This window comes from Helicoverpa armigera, chromosome 11 (genome assembly GCF_030705265.1).
Source record: "Helicoverpa armigera isolate CAAS_96S chromosome 11, ASM3070526v1, whole genome shotgun sequence".
NCBI lineage: Eukaryota > Metazoa > Arthropoda > Insecta > Lepidoptera > Noctuidae > Helicoverpa > Helicoverpa armigera.
The window spans coordinates 9,848,765-9,876,563 of NC_087130.1; the positions used below are offsets into that span (position 1 = coordinate 9,848,765).

The window sequence follows — 27,799 nt, forward strand, 5'->3', positions numbered from 1 at the left end:
CTACCTGACTTAAATAAAGAACAAAACTCTCAAAATCAAACATGCCTTAATAAACTAATAATTACCCAAGCTCTAAAAATAACAATAGTAAACATTAAAAATAATTGAACATCAAAACAAAACGCACACTGAATATTAAAATACCACCCATGTGGCTCGCAGCGGCCGCCATGTCAGTCATTTTGACAGCTCAACCGTTTACGTCAACTGTCATGACGTCACTGTCAGTAATGGATTCCTATCAAGTGTCATCTAAATTGTGTTACTGTCAGTTTTAACTGACGATTGTTTGGACTTGTTTTTGTTGTTGAGAAACTAATATTAGTACGTAATTCGTGCAACTGTAGAGTTGCAAAGGTTTTTATGTTCAACTAGAGAAGACTATCTATTTTGACCACAGAGCCCGCAAAAATAACACATTGATACCTAGTCCCACAAAAATCTATTTTAAATTGGAGTTAGCAGACTTTGGTAAAAAAAACAGTCATATACTTTTTATTATTTATTTCCAATAAACACAATACATTTCAAAGCAATATAAGAAGTAAATACACCAAAACCGAATAAAAATAATCCAAAAACATCATATAGTCATACTTATCTATTGATTATCATTAAAACCCATTTGAATAGAATAAACATAAGCCCATAACAACAATAAACATGTGATTAAAAAGATTATAGTGATAAAAAAAATTGATTAAACATTTCTATTCTAAATGATTACACATTGGTATATAATATAGGAGTACAGTACGTAGCATACAAAGCTTATAGAATTTAGGCACAGCATTTCTTAGAATCAGTTACAACTTTGCTGCATGTTCCAGTAGACTCTTTGGCCTCGCAAGTGCAATCGTTGCAGACTTTAATGGAGCCCTTCTCACCACAGCAGACACAAACACACTTGGCCCCATCAGTGGGGATGCAAACACATCCTGGTTTGTCACATTTACCAGAATCATCACACTTGCAGTCATTACAACGGACAATCTTGCCTGCATCATTCTTGCAAACGCAGATGCAAGACTTGCCATCAGTCAAAATGCAAACGCATTCAGCCTTGCTGCATTTCGGTGCCTCAGACTTATTGGCATCGCAAGTACAATCCTTGCAGACTTTGATGGAGCCTTTCTCATCACAGCAGACACAAACACACTTGGCCCCATCAGTGGGGATGCAAACACACCCAGGCTTGTCACATTTGCTAGCATCATCACACTTGCAGTCATCACAACTATACAATTTGATAATTTTGCCTTCCTTATTCTTGCAGACACAGATGCAAGACTTACCGTCAGTCAAAATGCAAATGCAATTAGCCTTGCTACATTTTGGAGCTTTAGAGTTATTGACATCGCAAGTACAGTCCTTGCAGACTTTAATGGAGCCATTCTCATCACAGCAGACGCAGACACACTTAGCTCCATCAGTTTTAATGCAAACACATCCAGCCTTGTCACATTTGCCAGATTCATCACACTTGCAGTCATCACAACGGACAATCTCGCCTTCCTTATTCTTGCAGACACAAATGCAAGACTTACCATCTGTCAAAATGCAAACGCATTCAGCCTTGCTGCATTTCGGTGCCTCAGACTTATTGGCATCGCAAGTACAATCCTTGCAGACTTTGATGGAGCCTTTCTCGTCACAGCAGACGCAAACACACTTGGCTCCATCAGTAGGGATGCATACACATCCAACCTTGTCACATTTGCCAGAATCATCACACTTGCAATCGTTACAACGGACAATCTTGCCTTCCTTATTCTTGCAAACACAGATACAAGACTTACCATCAGTCAAAATGCAAATGCAATTAGCCTTGCTACATTTCGGAGCTTTAGAGTTATTGACATCGCAAGTACAGTCCTTGCAGACTTTGATGGAGCCCTTCTCATCACAGCATACACAAACACATTTGGCTCCATCAGTAGGGATGCAAACACATCCAACCTTGTCACACTTGCCAGAATCATCACACTTGCAGCCGTCACAACGGACAATCTTGCCTTGGTCATTCTTGCAAATGCAGATGCAAGATTTCCCATCAGTTAGAATGCACACACATTCAGCCTTGCTACATTTCGGGGCTTCGGACTTATTGGCATTGCAAGTACAGTCCTTGCAGACTTTAATGGAGCCTTTCTCGTCACAGCATACACATACACACTTGGCCCCATCAGTGGGGATGCAAACACATCCAGGTTTGTCACATTTGCCAGATTCATCACACTTGCAACCATCACAACGCACAATCTTGCCTTTCTTATTCTTGCAAAGACAGATGCAAGACTTACCGTCAGTTTGAATGCATACGCATTCAGCTTTGCTGCATTTTGCGGCTTCAGACTTCTTGGTATCGCAAGTGCAGTCCTTGCAGACTTTAATGGAGCCTTTCTCATCACAGCATACACAAACACACTTAGCTCCATCAGTTTTAATGCAAACACATCCAGCCTTGTCGCATTTACCAGAATCATCACACTTGCAGTCATCACAACGGACAATCTTGCCGTCAACATTCTTGCAGACACAGATACAGGACTTACCATCAGTTAGAATGCACACACATTCAGCCTTGCTACATTTAGGGGCTTCAGATTTATTGGCATCACAAGTACAATCCTTGCAGATTTTGATGGCACCTTTCTCATCACAGCAAACGCAGACACATTTGGCTCCATCAGTGGGGATGCAAACACATCCTGGCTTTCCACATTTGCCACAATCATCACACTTGCAGTCATCACAACGGACAATCTTGCCATCCTTATTCTTGCAGACGCAAATGCAAGATTTGCCGTCAGTTAGAATGCAGACGCATTCGGCCTTGCTACATTTCGGTGCTCCAGAGTTATTGGCATCGCAAGTACAATCCTTGCAGACTTTAATGCAGCCTTTCTCATCACAGCAGACGCAAACACACTTAGCTCCTTCAGTTGAAATACAAATACATCCAGCCTTATCACATTTACCAGCATCATCACACTTGCAGTCATCACAACGGACAATCTTGCCTTCCTTATTCTTGAAAACACAGATGCAAGACTTACCGTCAGTCAGAATGCAAACGCATTCAGCCTTGCTGCATTTTGGGGTAGCAGACTTATTAGCATCGCAAGTACAATCCTTGCAGATTTTAATGGAGCCTTTCTCGTCACAACAGACGCAGACACACTTGGCTCCATTAGTTGGAACGCATACACACCCTGGCTTATCACAATTGCCAGATTCACACACACATTCATCACAACACACAATTTTGCCTGCATCATTCTTGCAGACACAAATGGTGGACTTCCCATCCGTTATAATGCAGACACAGCCCTCTTTGTTGCAAACCAGGGAATCCTTCTTCTTGCCCTCACAAGTACAGTCTTTACAGACCTTTATATTGCCTTTTACGTCGCAGCAAACACAGATACAGTTGGCTCCTTCAGTAGAAACGCAGACGCAAGTAGAATTGACACAAGTTCCCGCCCCATTGCACTCACAAAGGACAATCTTTCCATTCTTCTTGCAAACACAGATGCAAGCCTTTCCGTCAGTTGGGAGACAGACGCATCCAGGCTTGTTGCATCTCTTGAAAGTTTCCTTACATTCTTCAGCGTTGATGCAAGGGCAGTCGTCACAAGACTTGATCGTATCATCTTCATCCTTACAGACACAGAGGCAGTTCTTTCCATTAGTAGGGAGACAGATGCAGGATTCGTCGACACATTTGAATTCGTCACCTTCCATTACGACGGCCTTGCAGTCGAAGCAGGGTACGATATTGCCGTCAACATCTTTGCTCAGGCAGACGTATTGTTTGCCTTCCGTTGGGATGCAGATGCACTCGCTCATGGAGCAGACCAGGGTTTTCTTGACTGATACTTTGCAGCACGGCATGATTGGTTCTAGAATAGGAAAAAAAAACATTAAAATATCCGGACCAACCAAATTATTTCCGAAGTTAGTTTTCCTCTGTAGATAATAACATTATAATTTTATTGTAACATTGCCATTTTCATGGTAGGTATATATAGCGCAAAAACATTTGCATAACTGTCCTATTAATAGCACACAATCCAAAACCATAACAAAAGAAAGCTCAAAACTTACCTTTTCCTCAAAAAATCACTCGAAAACAGGACCAAAATAAACAATGACAATGACAAAGCAAGTAGCACTGTTATCAACTTCCACTCGTCTAATTGATACGAACGAACAATTAATACTGATAAGAACGTAACCGCACAATATATAGTGTATTTTGTGACGAACTCGTGTGCAAAACGATAAGTGCCGTACGCACAACGGGTGCAAATCGTGACTCACCATACTTGTAGCCTACAGTGCCGTGTGGAACTGCCTTTAGGGTTCTAGTACTTTCTTTTTCGAGTTCCTATGGACTTTACGGAACATGTTTGTTTATGTTTTTTTTTTGCTAGTAAATGAAGGCTTAGAAATATATATTTGTTATAGTAACCACACATCTACGACAAAATGCTAATGGTGATAATTAAACAGTCCTCCGCCGCATCTGTGTGTATTTTTAGCGGTGTATTCAAAAAGTAAGTTGTTCATGAAATAGACAGATATGTGTCTCTGAAAGGATATACTATAATTTTATTATCTATTGCATTTAAATGTGTCCCATATCGGTCATAGCGCCTATTCTAACTCAGAATACATTATATTGCATAAGCATTTGGGACGCCACAGGTACAATCCATCTCCATCACTCTCATCGTCCGATGAGACATCAGTTCATCAAGAAAAAGACTTCTTCTATACAAATATAATATTTCCTTCACCATTTAATATAATAAAATCTATAAACCCCCACTTTACCTTGGACCAGTTACCGGAATGGTCTGTATGTTTTCATCACAGGCTGATTGCAAATTTGCACGTGGGCGATGAACCTTGAGGTCCAAATATGGGCCCCGTTACTGAATGTGGATTAGCTTCGGTTATTTGAGGTTTATTTCGAATATCTCTTGGTTGAATGACATAATCTTAAGCCCGTCATGGTGGAACTTCTACTTTATGTACGAGGATGAAATATAGCTTGTCGTTTCTTAGACTCTAGCCTATCTGAACTAAATTCCATTAAAATTAGTGCAATAGTTTTCACAGTTACTTCCTCCTTTACTATATTTATTCCGCGAAATAGGTACGTTAACTCAGGAATTCGATAGCTCTTCATAATATAGTTTTCTTAAATACAATTTAGAGGTTTCCAAACTTATATACAGAAACTTAAACATCTGTTGAACACTTGTCTAAAAAAAGTGTGACTGCAACATGGACCTTATTACAACGTCATAATTTGAATTTTTTTTAGACAAGTGTTCAACAGACGTCTAAAAGTTTTTGTGGTATGAAGGTGAGTGAATCCACATATTCTCTACTATAAAGTAATGATGTCTATGTATGTAATTTAACACTTCCATTAGAAAAACTTAACAAAATGCAGCTCAAGTAACAGTAACAAGAGAAATTAGGCTTTAAGGAGAAAGTACTGAGCATGGCTGCAATTTATTTGCATAGCAAAGTGCATGACGCAACGAGAACGCAGCTTGCAATCTGTATGGCTATTTATTTGTTTGTCATTTACGCATTGACTGGGATCTCTGGTAGTTTCACTTGGAATTAAAGAAAGTAGGTTTGTGTATGCAGTTTGTTTTAAAGTAAAAGAAATTGTTAAATCGATGTTGGGTTTGAAACTAAAATATGTGTAGTCTTTCTGCAATTTTTTGTAATAAACTTTAACTTTGCCGTATCTTAGTGTATATCCTTTATGAAGATTTTAAGAATCCCATCCATACCTACTGTCTCGTCGACCTTTCTGTCGTCAATACTTATAATAATAATGTCGCTTGCGATGAAACTTCCCGAGGGAACGACGTCCTGCATCCGGATAAAAAGTTAGGTACCTACCTAGGCTACTATTGCCTCCATCAAAATCAGTTCAGCGGTTTTAACAATCAAATAAATAGTCGAGCAGACCCACATTTGCATTTATATTAGTAAGAATTAATAATGGCTTAGTGGGAGTATTAAATAGTGTTACAATATACTAAAATGTCCACAACCAGTGTGCCAATCATCAAAGCAGACCAGAGCTTTGAAAGTATTTGTGTCACCAGCTAATGTCCAACAGATTACGATATAATATTATGTAAGTAATGGATAGATTTCCGCGTCTTTTATTCTTTTTATTTGTTTACTAAGTCTCTTTGAATATGACGTGTTAAAATTCCTTGGGTGTGTGTGTAGGAGACAAAATAATGTTTCTTCTGATCTAGCTAACAGTAACCAATTAGTCAAAAAAGTAAAGTAAAAGTCACGCTCGAAAATAGTTACATTTAGTTTTTTCTTTATGCTTATTTATCAAAAAAACAATACCCTAGCTTTATGTGCCTTTTCATAAATTTTCTCTATTTGACACGTTTGACTGGTTCCCTAATAATTATTAAATTAATAATTATTTTTTCTCGTGTTTATTTATAAAAAATACATAATACCTTAGCTTAGATAAGGCACATAATGCCTTATCATAAATTTTCTATAGGTATATTTGACACGTCTAACTGGTTCCCAAATATCTAAGTTTCCACCATAGTAGGTACACCTGGCTACAAAATGAATCATTCCTAAATAATTCCTATTCATATTAACATGAAACTTGTTTTTCACCTTCCTTATTGGTCTTATAATAAAATGTCCGGAAGCGAAGTTGCGTTGCGACATCTTAGTATTACTTACCGATCATTGAATTTATTGCCTTGTTCATTTTATATGTTACTTATATATTTATTTGATGTTCTGTTTTATGGCGTAAATACGATTATGTTTATGCCACATAAGGATATTACGTGAGCTATTATTTATAAAAACAAAAGCCACCGTGCATGAAAAATATCAACTAACGAAACGAACTGAAAATATAGGAACAAGTTAAAAAGTCGCAGGTATTTGGGGGACTGTTCTATGGAACACTAGCTTATGCTACTAGTATTATAGTTTATTTTTTTTTTCGTCTTTTTAAAAACGTCACATAGGTATCTCAGATCACTTGAGTAATAGAGAATTTTTAAGACACCCTGATTGTCGTTATCTATGCAGCCGTTTGGAAGAAATCAGGTGTTAAGAAAAAAAATACAAAATAGAAAGAAATTGACTAAGTTGAGCATATTATAATGTATCATGGTGTCACCTATCCTGATACCTGAAAAATTACCCTATAACCTGCAGCCCACACCAAAGCAAGAAGTACCTATTTTATCAGTCTACATACAACATTCTTCAAGGTAACCAATAAACAGCTGTCATAACATTGATCTTCATAACATACAGTTCAATACACAATATCTTCATAAACAATCAGACCTTAGCTTCTGACCTTCATACTCCTACAGATGACGTCATCTAAGTCGTTCATCAGTGCATTGTGTCATCCTCAATGCAATTTGATATTAATATGTTTAGCTTTGTTTATGGAGATGACACGGCTGTTTGTGTATGTTTAGTAGGATTTTATAGTTGTAATATATAGTAGATAATTCTCTAACAGAGTGGCTTGAAATTCCGGAGTTTTTTAAGACACATGGGGCTGCCGAAGTCAACACGCCCGCCGGCTCTTTTGAAACCACTTTAAAGAATGGTGACACAAAACCGACGATTATCCCTGTAAATAATGTAAATATAAATCATGCTGTTTTAATCACACTGCCCAATTGTCTCGGGCATTATAAATACATACCGGTCATTATTAATAAAGCCTGGACTTATCAAAATGCCCGTAACATATAAATAGACACCCTATAGAAATATAGGTACCCAAAGGAATTCCAAAGGACTATATACTTTCAGAAACAATTAATTTATTCGGACATTGATTTCATGTGATATTGATATCATAATAGATCTAGACACACGGCAGTGTGTCCGCCAAGTTCGAGCAAAAAAGGCGACACACCGGCCGTGGGTTATATTACACGAACCATTTCGGGCCAAATTCGACCCCCCTGTAACTCAAAATCTATTTTATTTACGCATATCAAATTTCTAGTATCTGTTGAGACCCCCTCACTTATCTAAAATACAAAATTTCATTAATATACCTATTGTAGGTTTTGAGATATTGACGTCAGAAAATCGCTATTTTTACTATACACTTATTCACTTATTCACTTATTCACTTATTCACTGATTCACTGATTCACTGACTCACTCATCAAAAACCTAGACCACTTCCAATGGTCGTATTGACTTGAAATTTGGCATGGAGGTAGGTCTTTATGTCAAAGTAAAGGGAAAAATCTGAAAATGGCCAAGTGTGAGTCGGTTTCAAAATAATGAAGGTGTTTTATACCCGGTGTAAATTTATACCCCTAAGGAACTAAAACGAACTAAATTTATCTATATTTATATAATATATCTTCGAATGGTACAAAGGTTTGTATTTAGTCAAAGTAAAGTAAAAATCTGAAAACGGCCAAGTGTGAATCACTTTCGAAAATAACGAATGTGTAACTTTGATCCACGAACATAATATATGATAACATGTCATGTTAGTCAGTTGGTAAATCTAGTCCATTTAGTTAATCTAGTTCATTTCTTTGTAAGAAACATAGTGCATATTAAAAAATCTAAAAGATAGTATAAATGAGACATTTCTTTAACTAACTTCATCATAAGAAAAAAATAAAATAAACAACCTTACAAAAATAAATGAAATCCCACCCAAAACAAAAATGTGAAAGACTGCCAAGTTCGATAATATGGAAATGCTTCGCCTATAAAAGAAGTGAGATCTGAATAAGTACCAAGTTCCATACACATACCTCAGTTAAAAATAGTTACTTTTTAATGATGATTACTTGGCAAGTTTTAATAGAAAATTAAATACTTGATTCATTGCGTTTAGTAGGTTTATAACAAGGTGTATGAAAACTTGCCAAGTAACATCATTAAAAAGTAACTATTTTTAACTGAGGTATGTGTATGGAACTTGGTACTTATTCAGATCTCACTTCTTTTATAGGCGAAGCATTTCCATATTATCGAACTTGGCAGTCTTTCACATTTTTGTTTTGGGTGGGTTAATTATATCTTGGTTTTATAGATCCGAACATGTTTACTATTTTTATCTTGAAACTTTTTATTACGTAGTTCATGTTTTGATAATGTGATAACGATATTTGATTATACTAATATTCTCCTTTCTTAATTTTTCAGGTAATTTCCAAAGCATCTTCGTCACGATTGTCAGTTGGTAAGATTTTAAATCATAAGAAGTATTCTTATCTAAAGGTTTAGGATAAAACGCTAGATTTTAAAGTTCAAGTTTAAATTTCTGCTTTCATTGTACACGTTGTGGTATTCGAATCGTACTCCAATCGCGCCCCAATCGTTTATATATAAAATACTGAGCTACGCCCTAACATAATCATTAAAATTGCAGATGATGAATTGATGATGATACCCATTCTCAGTTCTATATATGATACACTCTAATTTACCTACATACCCTGAGCTAATTACCACAAATAAACCCAAAACATTAAATAAAACAAAAGCATCTATTCTCAAGATTCCCAAGTATTTACCCTGTGTCGTAATGCTAGAGGTCTGGGGTCACGTCGTGAGGTCATTCGATGAAAGTAAGATGGTGAGGCGTCCCCGTCACGGATCCGACCTACTTCTGTCGCCGTGGTTAAGGGGCCAAGTCTCAGGATGTTTTTGAGTAGATTTAAAGGTTTTTTTGAGTATTGTTCAAAGTTTGTTTGTAAATTAAACAAATATATAACTAAAAAGCATAAAAAATATTCATCCCCATCCCCATAGTTAGTTTTTTTCCATTTACTTTTCCTAAATGGAAAAAAAACTTCCCAGCAAAAATATCTGTATTACTTATAAGGGTACATTGAAAAAAATATATAACATTAAAGTATTATTTGGGAAGTAAGGATTGAGGAAAATGGTTATAATAGTTGTACCTTATTTCATTCGCCAGTAAAATTTATTACCGTATAAAAATATAGAAATCACGTATGATCGGCCTAGCGATATTAACGCATAGTATAAATTTATATAAAGCGATAAATCACTTTCGCCAGTTATAATATTATAATTTATAGCAAACGTAAATAATTTTGAGGAAGTAATACATTCCTTTTCCTTATGTACATATTTCTAGGAACTTACTTACGCCTATGACTCAATATGCAATACATTCTTTGGCTTTTTTCGCCTGTAAACCTAAACAAAATTGGCTCAGTTTAAATCAAAACCGGCGGAAAACTTTCCTGACTTTATAAACTATTAGATACTTAAGGCAAGTAACTATTAAGAAATCTATGCCTTTTTTTTAACGACTCCAAAAATCATCAAATGACCTCTCATGCTGTGGGTTAGCAGCGTGAGGGAGTGTCAGACTCTTACTGACTAAAAACCGTCGTGTTCCGTGGTAGGTCTTTTGTGTACCAGGGCCGCGGTAACTCTTTCGAATAATCCCGCAGCTCACGAGATCTATGCCTATGGACAAAAAAAATGCAATTTAAGTAGCCATTTACTTATAAATAAGCCATCACAGAACATAAGTCTCCATAAAACACTATATTACGCAATAATTACAAAGCCAATCAAAGTACAAGAAAGATTACAAAGATCTCAAAGCCTTTCACAAGAGTTTACAAGTCGCTACGTTCACAGGAAAATGTCTAAGTTTTCCACGCACGTTGGGAAACTACAAACTAGGCCTTTCCACACCTGTGGGAATTAGGAAATTAAACTGTTGACACTTAACTACTGGGTTTTTCTTAGTTCATAGTGTGAAGAATTAATAATTCGATACACTGCCAACAATCGGTGAGAAATTATTCAACAGCCTACCGAATATGTTTTGTTTGGTTAAACGCGGTGATCTCAGAAAGTACTGCGCCGATTTGGAACTATAGCTGGGAAGAGCTCTAGGCTCCCTTTTAAACAGTAAGGTAGCTAAAACTAAAATGGTGCGTAGATAAAACCGCGGGGATAAGCTAGCTAGTAGCTATTCTCTCTATAAGCCAGTCCATCATAAAACATACTACATAGTTATATGCAAATCATCCCACTCACTCATACAAATGACACAACAAAATAGTTAATCGATACGATAATCAAGAAGTAAAAAAAGCAATCTCTCAAGGAGATGGCAGAGTTAAAACTTCCATTAACGCAAATATTAATATCTTTGAGTAGAGTGATACATCTTAATATAGGTAGGTTAAACCCGCGGCTTCGATCTTCAACTGTTTCTGAGTTTGTTTAAAAATAGATTGGTACTATTCGTCCATCTTTTATTTAAACATTGGCTTAAAAATCTACACTAATACTTATTATAAAGAGATGAATTTTCCACGATAATCTCAGGAACTACTTTCTAACATTAAAAACGATTGTTATATCCTAACGTTGAAGGGGAGTTTTTTCCACCATTTCTTCTTCCCTGCTAAAACACATAGAACGTGGTGAAGGACGTTTTGGGACTGTCTTTTGTAAACTTGTCCTTCAAAAAGTGTTGATTTTCAGCCTACTTTGAATTTTACTTTTTTTATTTGTTTAATTCTTTTTTATCGAGAAAGCCTAGACTACCTTTCATCCTAATTGATGAAGTATTTTCCACGGGACACGGGTGTAACCGCTGTCGGAAGCTAGTTAACGTCAATAGGAGGTATTAACATTTAAATGAAATTATAATTTAACGCCTTCACAAGACGGGTTGGACAAGGTGTCAGGTTTGATTGAATCATGTAATCAAAACACTTAAGTGCAAGCATCTTGATATTGCAACTAGTACTAGATATTACCTATACATTAGTATGCCTAGGCAAGGAAAATATTCAATAAGTTATGAGTTTTAGGCCCGGTTGTTCGAACGTTACGGTGAAGATAAAGTTAAAATTTTACCGTTGTCAATTTTGACCACGGTTAATTTGACATTTTTATTATGAAATTTTAAGGCTCAACAACACTTTTTGAATTTAAACTCTGTTAATTTTACTGTAACTAGAATTTAACCCTAACCTTGACGTAACCGAGCTTCGAACAACCGGGCCTTAAACAGTTTTTCCGTTGTTCATCACCTGACTTTGTTCTAGTGCTTTTGAAAATTACGTATGACCTATAGCCAACGCTCAGAAGAGGTAACACGTCTACTAAGACTTCCTGATTTTTTTTTAAATTTATTTATTATGTTAAAACGGTTTAAAAACCAATTACATTAACGTAGAATGGAAAAGAAATAGAGAAAAATAACATGTTATAAAAGAATACACGTAAAACTTAATAAAATAGAGTAAAATATTAATAAACAAAACAAAATGTTATTTAAAATAGACCATGATCTTTATCATGTAATAGTAACAATAACCAATACCAATGCCAATGCAGCAGTTAGCGACAACAATAATGGAACGTAACAACCTAGGCATAAGGATAAAACTGTCAAATAACAGAAACTATGAGGTGTAGTAAAAACCTACACAGTTTGACCCGACTCGGATATCGAACCTAAGCTCTTATGAACTGCACAAAACCAAAGGCCCATAGCACAATCAGATCAAAACAAAGTACTACCGAAACCTAAAATCCCTACCTATACCCTAATTACAATTTGTAACCGTAACGCACAATTTTACGTTCGCCCATACCGTTCCCTATGCTGTAACCCAAAACGCAAACCGTATAGTTATGGTAATGCGATATGGTATCGCGAGGTTGTAGTTTGAAAATCGAAAGTAGACTACATGTTGCGAACGAGATTGTCTGTGTACTGGTGGTGAGAAAAGTGTAAGGGTTTTTTTTCAGCGATAGTAAGTATTATTTGTTTAGGTAGTGTTTTTAGTGCAAAAAAAGTATGTAAGCGCAAAAAATGTCTAAGATTTTTTTCAATCTTTTATTTATATTTTGTTGAGTTAGCTTCGTTAGGTCTATCAGATACACAAACTTACCAATACAAAAATAGATTTATAAAAAAATATTTTAAAATATTAACTGGAAGACACACAAACAGTAAATAATATTGGAACATATCTACTGTATACTGGACAATATTTTTTTATTAATCACAAATTTTTAAAGCTTATTACTAAAACTTAATAAAAAAACTTAAAAAAATAATTAAAACACAATTACAAAATTCACACTTTCTCTGCTAAATTAACATTACTTAAACGACGATGAAACCGACACAAAAGGAGACAATTGAAAAACATGAATCTCAAGTGTGTTTCGACCAGTTTGAAGATATATGTCAGACAGACGTCAGACGCCGTGATGTCATTTACAACCTTCCAAATATGGCGTCGTCAGGCGACTTGACAAGGCCTTTTTGTTCTGCACATGTTATATTCAATTAGTTTACTATGATTAAAAAGTTAAAAGAAAGGGGAATTTTATTAATTCTGGAAGAGTTATTACAACAGTAAAAAATTACCGTATTTTAAGAGGAGAAATAATCTTAAAAAAACTGTTTTCATTTAATACAAAATGAAGTGACATAAATAATGTTACGCCAATAACATGTGGATAGATATATACCTACATGAATAAACACAACATGTACTAGACAAAATACTTACTTATTAATTATATTTACAAATTATATGATAGATAAGTTGCAAACTTTTTAATTTAAAACACATAAACAAAATTTTAAAAATAAATAAATTTATAATGTACTCTATCATTTCAACGTAGGTATCATACTTTATTTATGATATAATTATCCATTTAAAATCAATCTAAAGGGTGATTTTTTTGCTGGTATCTTTTTGGCAACACTGTTTTGGACAGATCACGCGTGAATCGTGTCTTGTGTCATAGTCAAACTTGTTCAGTATGGTCTATAATTTAACCATGAATCGACTTACGAACGAACAACGCTTGCAAATGATTAAATTTTACTATCAAAGACGACAATGGCCGAAACGTTACTGTGAATGGCGAGCGCTACCGTGTGATGATTGGCGATTTTTTTTGCCCAAAATGGAAGAATTGGACATGCCTGACATGTTGTTTCAACAAGACGGTGCCACATGCCACACGGCACGCGAAACAATGGTCCAATTGAGAGCCGCCTTCGGTGAACAGTTTATCTCACGTTTTGGGCCCGTCAATTGGCCGCCTAGATCGTGTGATCTAACGCCTTTGGACTATTTCTTGTGGAGCCATGTTAAGGCTCATGTCTACAGGAAGAACCCAGCAACGATTGACGCACTGGGAGCCAATATTGAAGCATTTATTCGTAAAATACCGGCTGATATGTTGGAGAGAGTGTGCCGAAATTGGGCCTTGCGAATGGGCCATCTAAACCGGAGCCGCGGCCAGCATTTGCATGAAATCATCTTCAAACATTAAATTATATTGACCGTTCTATCGATTCCAATAAAGATTTCATCAAATTTTTCAAATTTTTTGTGTTTTTTTTGAAAATCAAATCCTATACCTCTTAAAAAATCACCCGTTACTATTCAATTACGAATCAAAAAAGATGATATACATAGATAGCATCTATATTTTCGAAACTATATGACTTAAGAGCATGCTAGTACCTCCTTTTATGGAAATCTCTCATAATGTTTGTACCAGTCGGCTTTGCATAACTCCCTGTAATCTATTGCAAATAATCGCTAAACTACGGGATTAGACTATTATACTGACATAGGTATTACAGTGCCCGATTTAGATATTCTAATGTAGGAATGTTGTTTTAGGTCTAAAAATAGATTATACTTTTTTTGCGTATGTTTTAATGGCATTCTAGTTTTTATTGTCAGTAAGACTGAGTAAGAAACTAAGAATAAAAATTGCTGTTACGTTGAAAAAAAACTAAAAATATTCTGCGAATATTTTGTAGATCTCGGCATTAGAACAGTATTGTTTTATTGTGATTATTTTGTTTTAATAAATTAATATTTTAACCGTAATACCGCATCGTGTTTCAACAATCTTGGCATTTACTAATTTTATTTCTATTAATTAATTCATGCACCACGGTTGTAACATCTCAGAAATATTACTTAAGTAAATAAAAATAGACAAACAATAAAATTCTGAGAAAAAATCCCTCTACGTAGAATTAAACTTAGTTTTTGACTATATGATTTCTTACTCCCCAAAAAAAAAATTGACGTGCAAAAAAATCCTTCGCAACATTTCTCCTCGCCTGTACGTATTAACAAAACCGACATGAGTGAAAGTGTTGACCATTGTGTTTGCCTGTACGCACGCACGACTCATGACCGTGCAGTGACCGTTTAGCGGCCATTACGGGCAATTTGACGGGTCAAACGGCGTGCTGAGTTTAACGATCAAAATGGGTTCAAATTGAATGTTAAAATGTTACTGTAAGATTATTGTTCATAGAAATCTTTTTTTTTTCAAGGAATACCTAAATGGAAAAATGTAGCGTCTCCGTGATTCCACAACTCTTTAGGAATTCTTTTCAGGAAAAGCGTCAAAGCTTTCGGATCAATAACGGATCCACCAATTTTCGACACCAAATACCAAATAGTACTGCTCTAGCCCTGTAATTGAAAACACCACCATTACTGTCGTAAAACTTCTCTTTTATAATTGCAAAGAATATAGGTTCATACAAAGATCAACGGTATGGTTGGAAGAAATGGATGTCATTTATAAGATGACGTCACACAGAGAAAATAATGGAAGAGGAAGATATGCAGCGAAGACCTCAAATAAAATTGAAATAAATGTAGGAGGATGATGATGATGATGATGATAAGTGATTAGCGCTCAATCTTTCTCCGTGTGACAGGAGGCCTGTGCCCATCAGTGGGACGGTACAAAGGCTGGTGATGATAATGAAATAACATATGGTCGATAGTGCCAAAGTTTCCATTACCTAAACAAAACAAATATTAGTCAGACCAAATTCCACCGACTTTTCGCTGTTCGCAACATCTTCAAACATTGCAACATAAACACGAGTAGACAAACATTTGAAAAGACCTTACAAGTCACGTTCAAAACTTCAGCCATTCATTCTTTCGTTCATTCAAACGCTACGTTCTCGTAATCCTATTGTTCAAACAGAATGACGTATGTCACTCGGGTACTTAGAGTGTTTAACTAACTGGAGGCGCTATTGCAATGGCCTCCCCATTACCACCAAATTAAGAAGAGTAACCGTCAAATACTTTGACTTTGACATGGTGACACACACTGATCAAAATCGACTGAAGGAATCGAATTTAATGTATCTTTATATGAAATCGTTTGAAACCTGACACATATCTAACCTGACGAAATCTAGCAGAATCTCAGATATGAATTTTGACAGAATTTTATTCCTACACCGCGGACGATTCTGACAGGTGCGCATTCACCAATACTCGTATTTTGCGCAAAGTTTATGATTAGGTATGTGTTTGTCAATTTTGTCGTGTGCGTGCGTAAAGTTGTGAATAGTTGTGATTAAAAATGCTTGAGTGAGCTATCACTATTTATTGCGTTGCTTATTGAGTTGCATCACTCTCCACGCATTTGACAGACTTTTTCTCATAGAGATTTTGGTCCTGGCAGCTCCAGTTAGTTAAACAGTCTAAGCACATATGTCACTCAGTTACGTGTCGTTGAAAAATGCATGTAATTTGTTCGTATGTGTGTATGTGTGCTTGTTATGTAATTATTACGTAATTTGACTAATTATTGTGTGGGAATACAGTGCCTTGTCACTGTTTGTCGTGTGTGAGATGTGTGCCGTTATTTGTATAAGAAAACATGGTTTCTTTAGCCTTAAAGTACGAAAATAAGTACATTATGTATGAGTGTAAATTACTTAAATATTGCATGTAAACACATATTAAAAGGCTCACCAGTGACCAGCATTTAAATAAACCGTTGCCATAAGTAGGTGTTGAAAACCTCAAATTTTGAAAAAATCTTAGAAAGTAGTCCTCATAGCGATTGAAAAGCATTGATTTCCTAAATAATTAAGTGTTCATGAATTAATTACTATCACAATACCTAGCCTTAATTACTATTACAATATCATCATGCACTTTCTAGCTACTTACCTACCTTCAGTACTGTCTACTCGTCAAAAAATATCCAACTCAAATACAAACGCATGAGAAACCCCATCATCATGGAAACTGATAGAATCAATGTTATTGTTACAAAACATCGGAAAATCATCAGCAAGTATAAAGAATGCAACATTGTGAGGGAAAGTGCGAAACAATACACCAAACGAATGAACTGATAATATGCTTCGATGCGCGTACGCAGAATAGTGGTGCGCACTATTTTATGTGGCACAGGAATGTGGTACATTAAACTACGCAACATCAATACTTTATTTACATATTAACAATAAATAAAAAAAAACTATCCTAGTAAAACAAAAAAATACGGCCAAGTGCGAGTCGGAATCGCGCACGAAGGGTTCCGTACCATTATTTAGAAAATGAGCAAAAATCATGTATCCCATGGGTCCCGTTTTACCCATTGGGTACGGAACCCTAAAAACCTTAGATTCTTTGATATTTTTTAGCTACAAAGTTAAGTTAAAGATTAGGTGTTGAGATCATGTAACACAAATAAACGAACAACAGGTAAATTGTACTAATGGTATTCCCTATGGCATCATGTTCGGTCAAATAAAAATTGGACAAACAATTTAAGGTTGAACAAAAGAACAAACAAACTCGAAGGTATCTACACATTTTCCCTTCCCTCACAGCCGTACTACTTCTTATTTCTGTTTATTATATCAAACTGCAGTGTAAAAGTAAAAGGAAGAAAGGGGGTTCTACCATTTAATTACCTCTGAATATTGCCACCTAAGGCCACACCATACATAAGCTGGAAGTAGTCCATTTTCTCACATCTCCCATGCCTAACATTAGTTCCATAGGGAAACGGATGGAACAGTTAGTAGCTTATACAAGTTTTCAGCTGTTTATATACACAGTAAGTACCTATTTTTCCAAATATTATTATTTCACTATAAAACATCGTACAGGCTATAATGCAAATTACGCGTCTAGTGCGAACGTCGTTCACGCGTCGCTGGTGCATCCATTCCATTTCGACCGGCTTATATTACACAATATTATGCGTTCATTTTCACGCCGAGAACTCTTATGGAAATATACCTACTGGTCTTTTGGCTGTCATTGAACAACCTTGACAGTCGTTACGGGTAGTCAGAAGCCAGTAAGTCTGACACCAGTCTAACCAAGGTGAATTGGGTTGCCCGGGTAACTGAGTTGAGGAGGTCAGATAGGGCAGTCGCTGCTTGTAAAGCACTGGTACTCAGCTACATCCGGTGTGACTGGAAACCGACCCAACCGACATAGTTGGGAAAAAGGCTCGGGAGATGATGATGGTATTGCAAGTTTTCTTTGATGCAAATATTTCCACTGTTAAACGTTAGAAAGGTATAGATGTGGTAAAAGGGGAGAATCTAATCTTGTCGAAGGAAATGCAATGGCATTTACCATTTGTTCTTATATTTACCTAGTTTCAATCACAAACTTACACATAATTTTGCATCTTACTCAACTCCTGAAGATAAACAGAGGTAAAAAGACCCGTTCATATCTACAATATCATCATAATGAATTAAAAACTTAATCACTAGCACAGCTGCGCGCACGCATAAGCCAATTAAGCGAACTAATTAAGTTCGTCAAGCAGAGGTGAAAATTACTCAAATAAGCATTTCCTCGTGTCTTATAATGAAGTATTTGCGTTTTTTATATAACCAACGGGACCCTGAGCGCTTTAAACATGGAAAATATAATGACTAGCAGAGATGCCACAACGGAAAATGTCCTAAGAAAATAGCGCGCCAAAATGCGGGTGAGCGTGAGACGAGGAACGTTACTGTTTCCACCCTTATATGCCTTCATTGAACCTGACCATTTTTAATAATACCAAAAAACATTGACAGATGTTCCAAAGAATCCGAAAGCCTCGTTAATTCACTGGTTAACTGATTGTTTTGGTCATGCCCACCGTACGTTTTGACCTAGAAGAAGGCCCCTGACCTACCCGCATTATGTCTGGCGTCTCTGCTCATCTTTCCTTATTCCATGGTTTTAAGTGATGGGTGCGGTATCCTAATGGGCTAGGAAGTCACGTAAATACGGTTTTTATGTTTTTCTATGGCGTTTAAGTGTGTGCAAACATTTTAATATATGTAGGTACAGTCGTAGCTTGGTTTGTTATAATTGTATGTGTATGTACCATTTGTGTTTTATTCTAATCTTTATGCTGATTGTCTGTTACCGTTATGTTTTTTTTTTTATTAAATGTATGTTGTCTTGTTTTCAGAGAAAAATGAATTATAATGGGATTTGAAGAGTACTTCTAATAATTTTTAACACATTCAAGCCACTCTAGCCTTAATTAATCAATATATATTCAAAGATTTTTTCAAAATTTGGTGTCATCATCCTTCTGCCCTCATCGCTTACGATATTTGGCGTATAGTTCCTTCCTATATTATATTCCAGGGCCTAAAACGAAATAAAAGTAGGCAAGTACGTACTTTAACTACAGTTATCCAATAAATACTCTTCAACCTAACAAATCTACACACGACCCACATACCAAAAACGAACTCTGAAAATCATCCTCCACTATTTATGCAAAACATCACAACTTCAAACGTTAGACTTAGGTAATTCAAAACGTAGTTTTAATACAAACATTTCACGTCTACTAACACGAGGTAACTCAGTCTGTCTGTTTCCCATTAATAATAATTTCATCCTAGATACACGCCCGTTAGAATTTAATTCCGTAAATAAATTACTAGCTTAGGTAGGCGTGAGAACCTTGTTAGTGTAGGTTCATGATTTTAGTAAAGAGGTTATAGTTACGTCTTTAGTAAGGCAGAATAGAGGATGCCTTTTCCTCATCATGGTTTTAAAAAAATATCTTCATACTGGCAACCACAGACAACAAATGAATAACGCGCGAAATGTGTCAATCGGGCACAATAGTGTGTCATTGGGTTTATAGGAATTTGTAATGGATGATTAAGTTGAAAATTCTGTCAGTACATAAAATGCTATTTTCCCAAAAAAATTGCCAACTGCACAAAAAAAAAATCGGTGGTGCGTTGTTTTTATATTTTTGGCAACCAAGAAAATTAGATTCAAAAAAAGAACACGAGTTTATTTTGTTTCTTTCCGAATTCAAGAGCCATTTTGAATTTATTCGAAATTCAAAATGTTGCTTCTATATTTCGTCCAAAAAATAATGCCTACTAAAAGAAAAGTACCCAATAAAAAGTCAAGCTTGTTCTCGTTGAACTTTCGCTATGCGTTCCGATACACGTACCAACTACCTATCTCAACAACACAAAATTAAATGTATCCGACCGCAGAATTTTGTTAGAAAAAATAAATCGATTGCAGAACATGAGCACCAACGCTTGTCACAATAATAGGAAAGAAAGTGAATTACAAATTGAAAAGGAAAGTCCGGACGCGGTATATAAGGAAATCATTGAATATTCTATATAATGTCCGGTATGCGCGATTGAATTATAACAGGTGTTGTTGTTACACTTGACAGCAAAACATTGTGAAGTAATTTGATAGATATATGTATCGCGAAAAATATTTGAAAATGGACTTTATTGCAAAAATAATTAAGTATTTTTATTGACATCATGTATCAACAGTTTTATCTTCTAATTATCTGAGTACTTCCACCCGCGACCTGAGTAACTACTTTCCGCACCCGGATAAAAATTTGCCTATTCACTTTCTCAGACTTTAGACTACCTGTGTATGTATGTACCAATATAAAATATAATAAAAAAAACACACCTTTATATTCTAGCATCTAAGAAACTCATAGATTTGTGTAAACCTTTATACAATTGAATTCAATCGAGTGTCTATATCTACATCTCTACATTAACGGTGTATTTCTATAACTTATCTATCCGTTGTTTTGCAGGATGAAGCTAATGTCAAAATAAAACCTCTAATTGCAAAAAGACGCATAGATAAGTTATACAAAATCGCAGTAAAACAATTGCACTTGCATAATAACCTTGAAACAGCCAAACCCAAGGGCTAACCCAAGCCATATAAGCCCATACAACAAGCAGACCACGTACAACCCATCAACTATGGTGTCAATGCCATTGCGAAGACACCAACCCACTCTTACGGTCACACCATCAACCCTTCATTGAAATCTCAACTTTATAACTTAGGTGATAAGGTAGGAAGTTGTGTTTGTACAAGTTGGTGACTTATGGTGTTTTGTAGTGATGGAAGATGGCAATTATATGGCGCGATGACCCTAAGGCATGATATTTGGTAAGTCATGAGGTCATTATTTGGAAGCTAATGATTTTGATCGAGGGCCAATTTCGACATTATTGTAATCGTAGGTTCGGGATGAACTTTGCAGTAGACAATACTGTGTTTATTTTCTTTTGTTCATAGATATAATTAGCTTAAATTCAACTTTTTATGCTCAGATTTTGGAAATGCTATTAGAACAACATCCTCAGTGTGCATACGACTAAATAAGGCATGAAAATTATTGCAGTAATTTTCGAGTTTGTCGCGAATAGACACACAAATTAGGACGGTTTTTACAATATGTAGTAATCTACCTACCTATGTAAAATCTTTTAAACCATACCTATCCATATCGGTACAACCATGTCTCTATCCATAAAAGTTAAAACTCAGTTATCTCGATCAGCCCAAACATACCACAACGTAACATAAAGTACAGGAAAGCATACTCAACCTTCACACATGTATGTTTATTAACAGTACATATGTTTATACCCGGGCGTTACGTAAATCTTCACCAGTATTGGGAAGTGCTAATCAAATTACCGGACACACGATGATACCACTTCCTATGTCGTGTTATGTAAAGGTTTAGAGTAATAATGTTTTTATTACGACTCCCATAGTATTTATCTGGACAAGAGCAAATATAACTGAGTTGTGGAGGTCAGATAGACAATCGCTGTATGTAAAGATACTCAGCTGCATTCGGTTAGACTAGAAGCCGATCCCCAACATAGTCAGAGAAAACGCTCGGTAGATGATGATTTATATAATTTGAGGACAAGGTTGCTTGTAAGCTGGCAAATCTGCACTTGCCAAGGTCTGTCCTTATGTAGAAGTTAATATCCCAGCGTAATGCTGGAACCCTATATAAGAGTCTCAGCATTGACAGCGATGGTTTTATTCTGAGCGATTCGGCTGTCAAAAATACCCAAATACGCCTGAAGAGTTTTGGACAAAATGTCGATCGTAAGCCAAGAGATATATTAGGACTTCCCTCAGAACATAGAGAACAGTTAGAGTGACCTATAGATGGCCCATTTACAATAAACAAAGCAAATAAATCTGGCCTTAAGTGTGAAGTATTTAATACTAGACACTGGATCAGCCCAGATATCCAGTTACCAGATCGTGTTGCAATCGATACGGGCGCCTCGACTGGTGTTGTGTTACCGGCCGCATCCTGGCAGCGCGTGCTAGCTAGCTTCCGCTATTGTAGCGGTTTAGGGTTAGGCGGTGTAGGGTTAACTGTTTAAAGTAACTGAGAAAAGAACTATAGGTAGGTATAAGGTGAATCTGAGCATACTGTTAATAAAGAAACTGAAATAATGGAAATCATAGGTAGGTGTTGAGCATGAATGTGGAAGAATATAGAGGAAGAGGACTAAGTGAAAGATGATAATGGCTGCAAAGAGTATTAGTCAGAGCCAGATTGGAAGGTATGGAAGAAGAAGACATGCTGCGTTGACCAAAATTATAACATCATTTTGATACGAACAAGTAAATGATGATAAATATAATTTTGGATTTAGCTGTGCCAGTATTTTCTATGGAGATGGGCAAGATGTAAAAGGATGGTTACCTACCCTAGAAAACGACCCCAAAATAGAAAAAGGCTTGACGGATCATAATGAATTTTAGTCGCTTTCAATATGAAACATCTTTTTTACACACAGAATATTCCTTTCTCTACATTGTGTTTTATATCTATGCAAAATTTTGCCGAAATCGAATCAGCGATTTAAACCGTGAAAATTTTACGAATAGACACTATAGATAGTAACTTTCATATCACAATGAAATTACATGAATAATATTAAAGTGAAAATTTTAACTTTCACACTCAAAAATTGTAACTAGTTCAAGTATTAAATTAATATAAGAACGATTAAGTTTTTTGCAAACCATATTAGTATCTTTAAAGAAAACGTTTGACGATTTGAACCGTTCAGATGAAGCGATTACTAAGAATTGTTAATCTTTTTTTTAAGTTAAACTTTTTATTTGAACCGTTGTTTTGTTATTGACCGTGAGAATATTTATCAATGGAGGCTGTTTTTTATGAATTTCATTGAATGGTTTGGAATTAAACTTAGAGAACTAAATGCATGGATGAAAGGTTATACGGAAAATGGCCTACAACATCTTTACGTGCCCTCTTTTCGAAATCGTAGGTACCTACTTCCCAAAATAGGATTTTTCTAAGTATAGGGACGTGCCATCTTTTCGAAAAACGATTTTAAGAATCTGAACCAGTGGATCTGAACTGTTATACACAAGCTATCAAACTTCACGAAGTTAACATTCGTTATTTTAAAATAATATAAGGGTTGTTTCAACCGACCCATGATTCATTCCTCCCATAGATAAAGGTACCGCTACATTACTACACAGGACAAACTGTAGCAACATTAATATTAATAACATAATAAATACTACAGCAGATGTACCGACGGATGAAACATCATACTTAGGATTCTTGTTAAACCGATCGTAAGAAAAACTCGGCATAAATAGAGATGGCGTAAAATTCTCACATACATAAAATTCAATGTACAACTATATTTTTTTCTACCACGTTTACCTTCAAAGGAAAATCACTCTTAACTGTAGGCTTTAAAGTTAAATTTCGAGTGCAAGGTGTGAGATTTATGGCGTTTTGTAATCAAACGGTCTGGAGCAGGTGAGTCGTGCAAAAACGCAATGAGATCACCATCGGCGTGTCATTTAGACGTGACATGTACTTCTGAAAGGCTTTTGTACAAGATATTAGCAGAAGTTCAACCAAACGAAACTGCTTCTGAAATAAACAACGTGTATTATCTTACAGCATATGCATAAGGAGTCACTTAATGACTTAAGAATTATTAAATTGGTTCCAGACTAAGAACAACAAAATAAGCCGAAGCCTGTAAAATTATGATTCCGTGGAATCATAACTTCTAGAACACTTCTACACTTCATCCAAACAGAAGTACAGGAACTAGGTACAACGATAGCTAAAGGGTGTCCCTTCGATAACCCGCAAACAATTGTAATCTATTTGTGAAATAAAAGCTTGCAAAAACATGACCGGATTTATCTCATGATTTTAGAAAAACCTGTGTAAACGCAGATAGGACCCAAAACTACACCACAAGCCTCAAAATTCACTTTTCCACAAATACGCAAATACATGTATTTTTCTTCTTCTTCATTCCTTTCTTTCTCAAATTCTACCCAAACTGGACTTTCTACCTTCCACTTTTCACCAGTAAACTCACCAGTACGTGACGTATTCAGATCCGAGACTTCAATCACGATCCACGGTCGCGATATGCTATGATGACAGATAGGATTCCAGCCATTCGGAGGCCCAATCGCTAAGTACTAGAATGTTAAGACTTTAGTGTGAGGATTGTGAACGTTGCTGAAGGTATTTATGAATGGTTTGATATGAAAAGGCTAGTGATTTATTGTTTGGTGATATCAAAAATATGAGACTGAGGGTCATTCTCCTGCATTTGGGTCTAAAGATGAAGACTTCAATCGTTACGGCAGGGTGTGAGACGATTTTAGAATGAATGTCTAAATCGTTGCTTACACAACACACAGCAGGATATAAGTTAGCCTGTTACGATTGATAAAGCATTACATAGTTCTAAGTAGGGCTATTGCAATTACCTGCAGGACAACTTTCGCAGATTGAATAGAACACTGATAAATATATCCATAATGCTGGATACCCGTCACTTGACTGGTCAGTTACCACTGACCAGTCAATACCTTGTCACCTATCTAATTTAATAAAAAAATATATATACAATAAGGTCAAATATAATGGTAGGCTCCTCTTAACATAGTTGTTAGCAGGATTATCTAGGTCCAAGTTTAAACATTACCATCTTTAGAAGTGGTTTACTAGTCCTAGATCTGGAGATCCTATAGCTTACTTAGATAGAATCTGTTTTAGTGCGAAAGTGGAAGACATCACAACGATAACTCTGCTCAAACGACCCTCGCCTTGAGCAGGCGGCTCATAACTAGCTAAAACTATACTTTGATTCAGAGGTTCTCAAAGTGTTCGGCAATTAGCGGAGTATATTTTGTGCCACGTCATTTTATCTGAAGCTCATAAAAGCTCTCTATAATGTAGTTAAAAAATTCTTAGTTATATTTATAAACTAGCTTTTGCCCGCGGCTTCGCTCCCGTCAACTGACTTCTCTACTTTACCCTATTTTTTTTTTCATAAGATTTTCTCCTGACAATAACAAACACAACAACAATCAAAAACGGTACAGGATGATTAAAAATATATACCTACTAGGAACATGGGGTTTTTCAACAGGTCCTTGGAATCTATTGCAGTTTCATCTTCATAGGCTTGTCTCTTGACTGTGCAACTAATGTGAATTTACAAATTAACAAGCAAAATCCATTATAGAATAAAAGCTTTGATTTTGACTGAAAAATTCACCATTTTCTTCATATACGTAACCTGTAAACTATTCTCGAAAGTTAATATTGAGAACCACAGCCCCACTAATCTCATACTACGAATAATTTCTGAACAAAACGACACTTCGATAGCATATCGTTTGCATAAACTCCAATAATAACACGGCAGCCTAGGACCTACCGTAATGGGATCAAAATGGCTGCCGTGGCCTATTATAATAGGCTGGAACACTGACGTATCGGCAGCGACATCTGTTGTAAGTTCGACGGACAGTGGTTTACATTATTCTTTTGGGTTGTGGTACAAGGGAGAGAGGGTAGCAGGTTATTAGTGAAATGCCACGCTTTGATTTTCTAACAGTGAGTTTTTATAGGGAATGTACGGAGATCAGATGATATATAAGTTTTCACTAACCTTTGGAAAATCCCTAGTTCCCTACTATTATTGTATGTGCGAAAGAAATTCGAAAGTGTTTCTGTCGCGCTTTTACGCCAAAACTACTGAACCGTCTTGAGAATGAGAAAGACACAGGTTACTTTTCATGTAGAAGAGTTCCCTTGGGATGTGAATTGAACCGAGAGGCACAGCTAAATCTAAGTCACAGCAAAATCAAAAGCTTTCTGAGTTTCAGTCATATTAAATACTTTTTATTTTATTTATTTAATGACTAGATACTCAATTAAGTCAGCTTGTCATATAAAGTAACTGAGCATAATATGCCAGAATAATTGCTTTTCAGTCTAAATAAGTTTCTAACTTAAACCAAACCTAACAAGACCAGTCCCTATTAAAACAAACTCATGGTTTCTAGTATCGGATACTTAATCATAGGTAGCGGTCGATTTGAAGTACCCCAGGGCTTCCGTGACAGACGGACAGACACAGGACAACTGTTTATATACATAGATACTAACTAGAGGTTTATTATACGGATACAAGGAACTGGGAGGGTGGTAAATTGTATTAACTGATTTAAGTACTTTGATTTTGTAATGCTGTTGTTTAATATGGATGGAAAATGGATACCTCATCGGTAGCTATTTTATTTACCATGTTTCTCGGAAGTCATCTTAAAATTGATGGTTTCCGGCTATTTTGGAACATCTTTGGCAGTCGTTACGGGTAATCAGATGCCAGAAAGTCTGACAACCAGTCTTACCAAGAAGTACTGGGGTGAAGTTAGACAGAGATTCTCTCCATGTAACGCATCATGGTTAGACTGGAAGCCGACCCCAACATAGTTGGGAAAATTTTAGGCAGATGAGATAAGTTTAAACGTGAAGTAAATACCAAAGAGTTGTGTTTGTGAATGAAACAGTCAACATTCAGAACTAAATACTGCGGCGATGACGAAACTATGAGTAAATAACTACGAGATTATAAAGATACACACCTCTGAATGAAAAGGATATGTGCATGCGCAATACGTTGTAATCGACCACGGAGTAATGTTTAAATGGAGTGATCAGAAACTGTGAAAATCATGGCAGTTCAGTACAATTTTGTTTAAAAATGGTCGTAATTTAAAAAGATTCATGATAACTTTAAAAAATAAGACAAAAATCTATGTTTTGTTTTACTTTACAAGCAAGTCAGATTATTTAAATGACCACTTTGCCGTTGCTGAACATATGTACTAGCAGTTAGAAGACCTCTTTAGTACATGAAAATAATTATGATATATACCTACCTACATAATATATAATGTTACACACAGATTTAAATGTGTTTATCAAATACCAAAAATTGTATCTAATACTATCCAAAAAAGTACATATTATGTAAACCTACATTTCTTCTACATGTAACTCCATTCACTCTTTCCTCCATGTCCCGGCCACACACTGCTAACATTACGCGAGCACAGCCCAATAAACTTGTCCGGCGCGCGCGCAGCGGAAACGTTACAATCTTTATGTGCTAAACCTTTATTTATGTTTCATCTGCCAGGTCTTTGAGAAAATCTTTATCGTTTCGCTGGAAAATGGGTGTTTACTTCAAATTCGACAAGTG

The 27,799-nt window shown here is 35.9% G+C and overlaps 2 protein-coding genes and 1 long non-coding RNA gene across 3 annotated transcripts in view; 2 read left to right on the forward strand and 1 right to left on the reverse strand.

Annotated features, from left to right (window-relative positions):
* The window catches only part of LOC126056758 (uncharacterized), a 72,394-nt gene that overhangs the window by 21,441 nt on the left and 23,154 nt on the right, over nt 1-27,799 (forward strand). The window lies entirely within an intron of this gene.
* On the reverse strand, nt 490-4,265 carry LOC126056970 (balbiani ring protein 3-like). Its single transcript, XM_064036939.1, has 2 exons — nt 4,111-4,265; nt 490-3,905 (listed from the first exon to the last, which is right to left on the reverse strand). The coding sequence occupies exon 2, from the start codon at nt 3,895-3,897 to the stop codon at nt 781-783; it is 3,117 nt and encodes a 1,038-aa protein (XP_063893009.1). The 5' UTR covers nt 3,898-3,905; nt 4,111-4,265; the 3' UTR covers nt 490-780.
* Nucleotides 13,780-14,480, forward strand: LOC135117599 (uncharacterized). The gene is made up of 2 exons (XR_010276989.1): nt 13,780-14,214; nt 14,246-14,480. It is a non-coding gene; the product is annotated as an uncharacterized LOC135117599 (long non-coding RNA).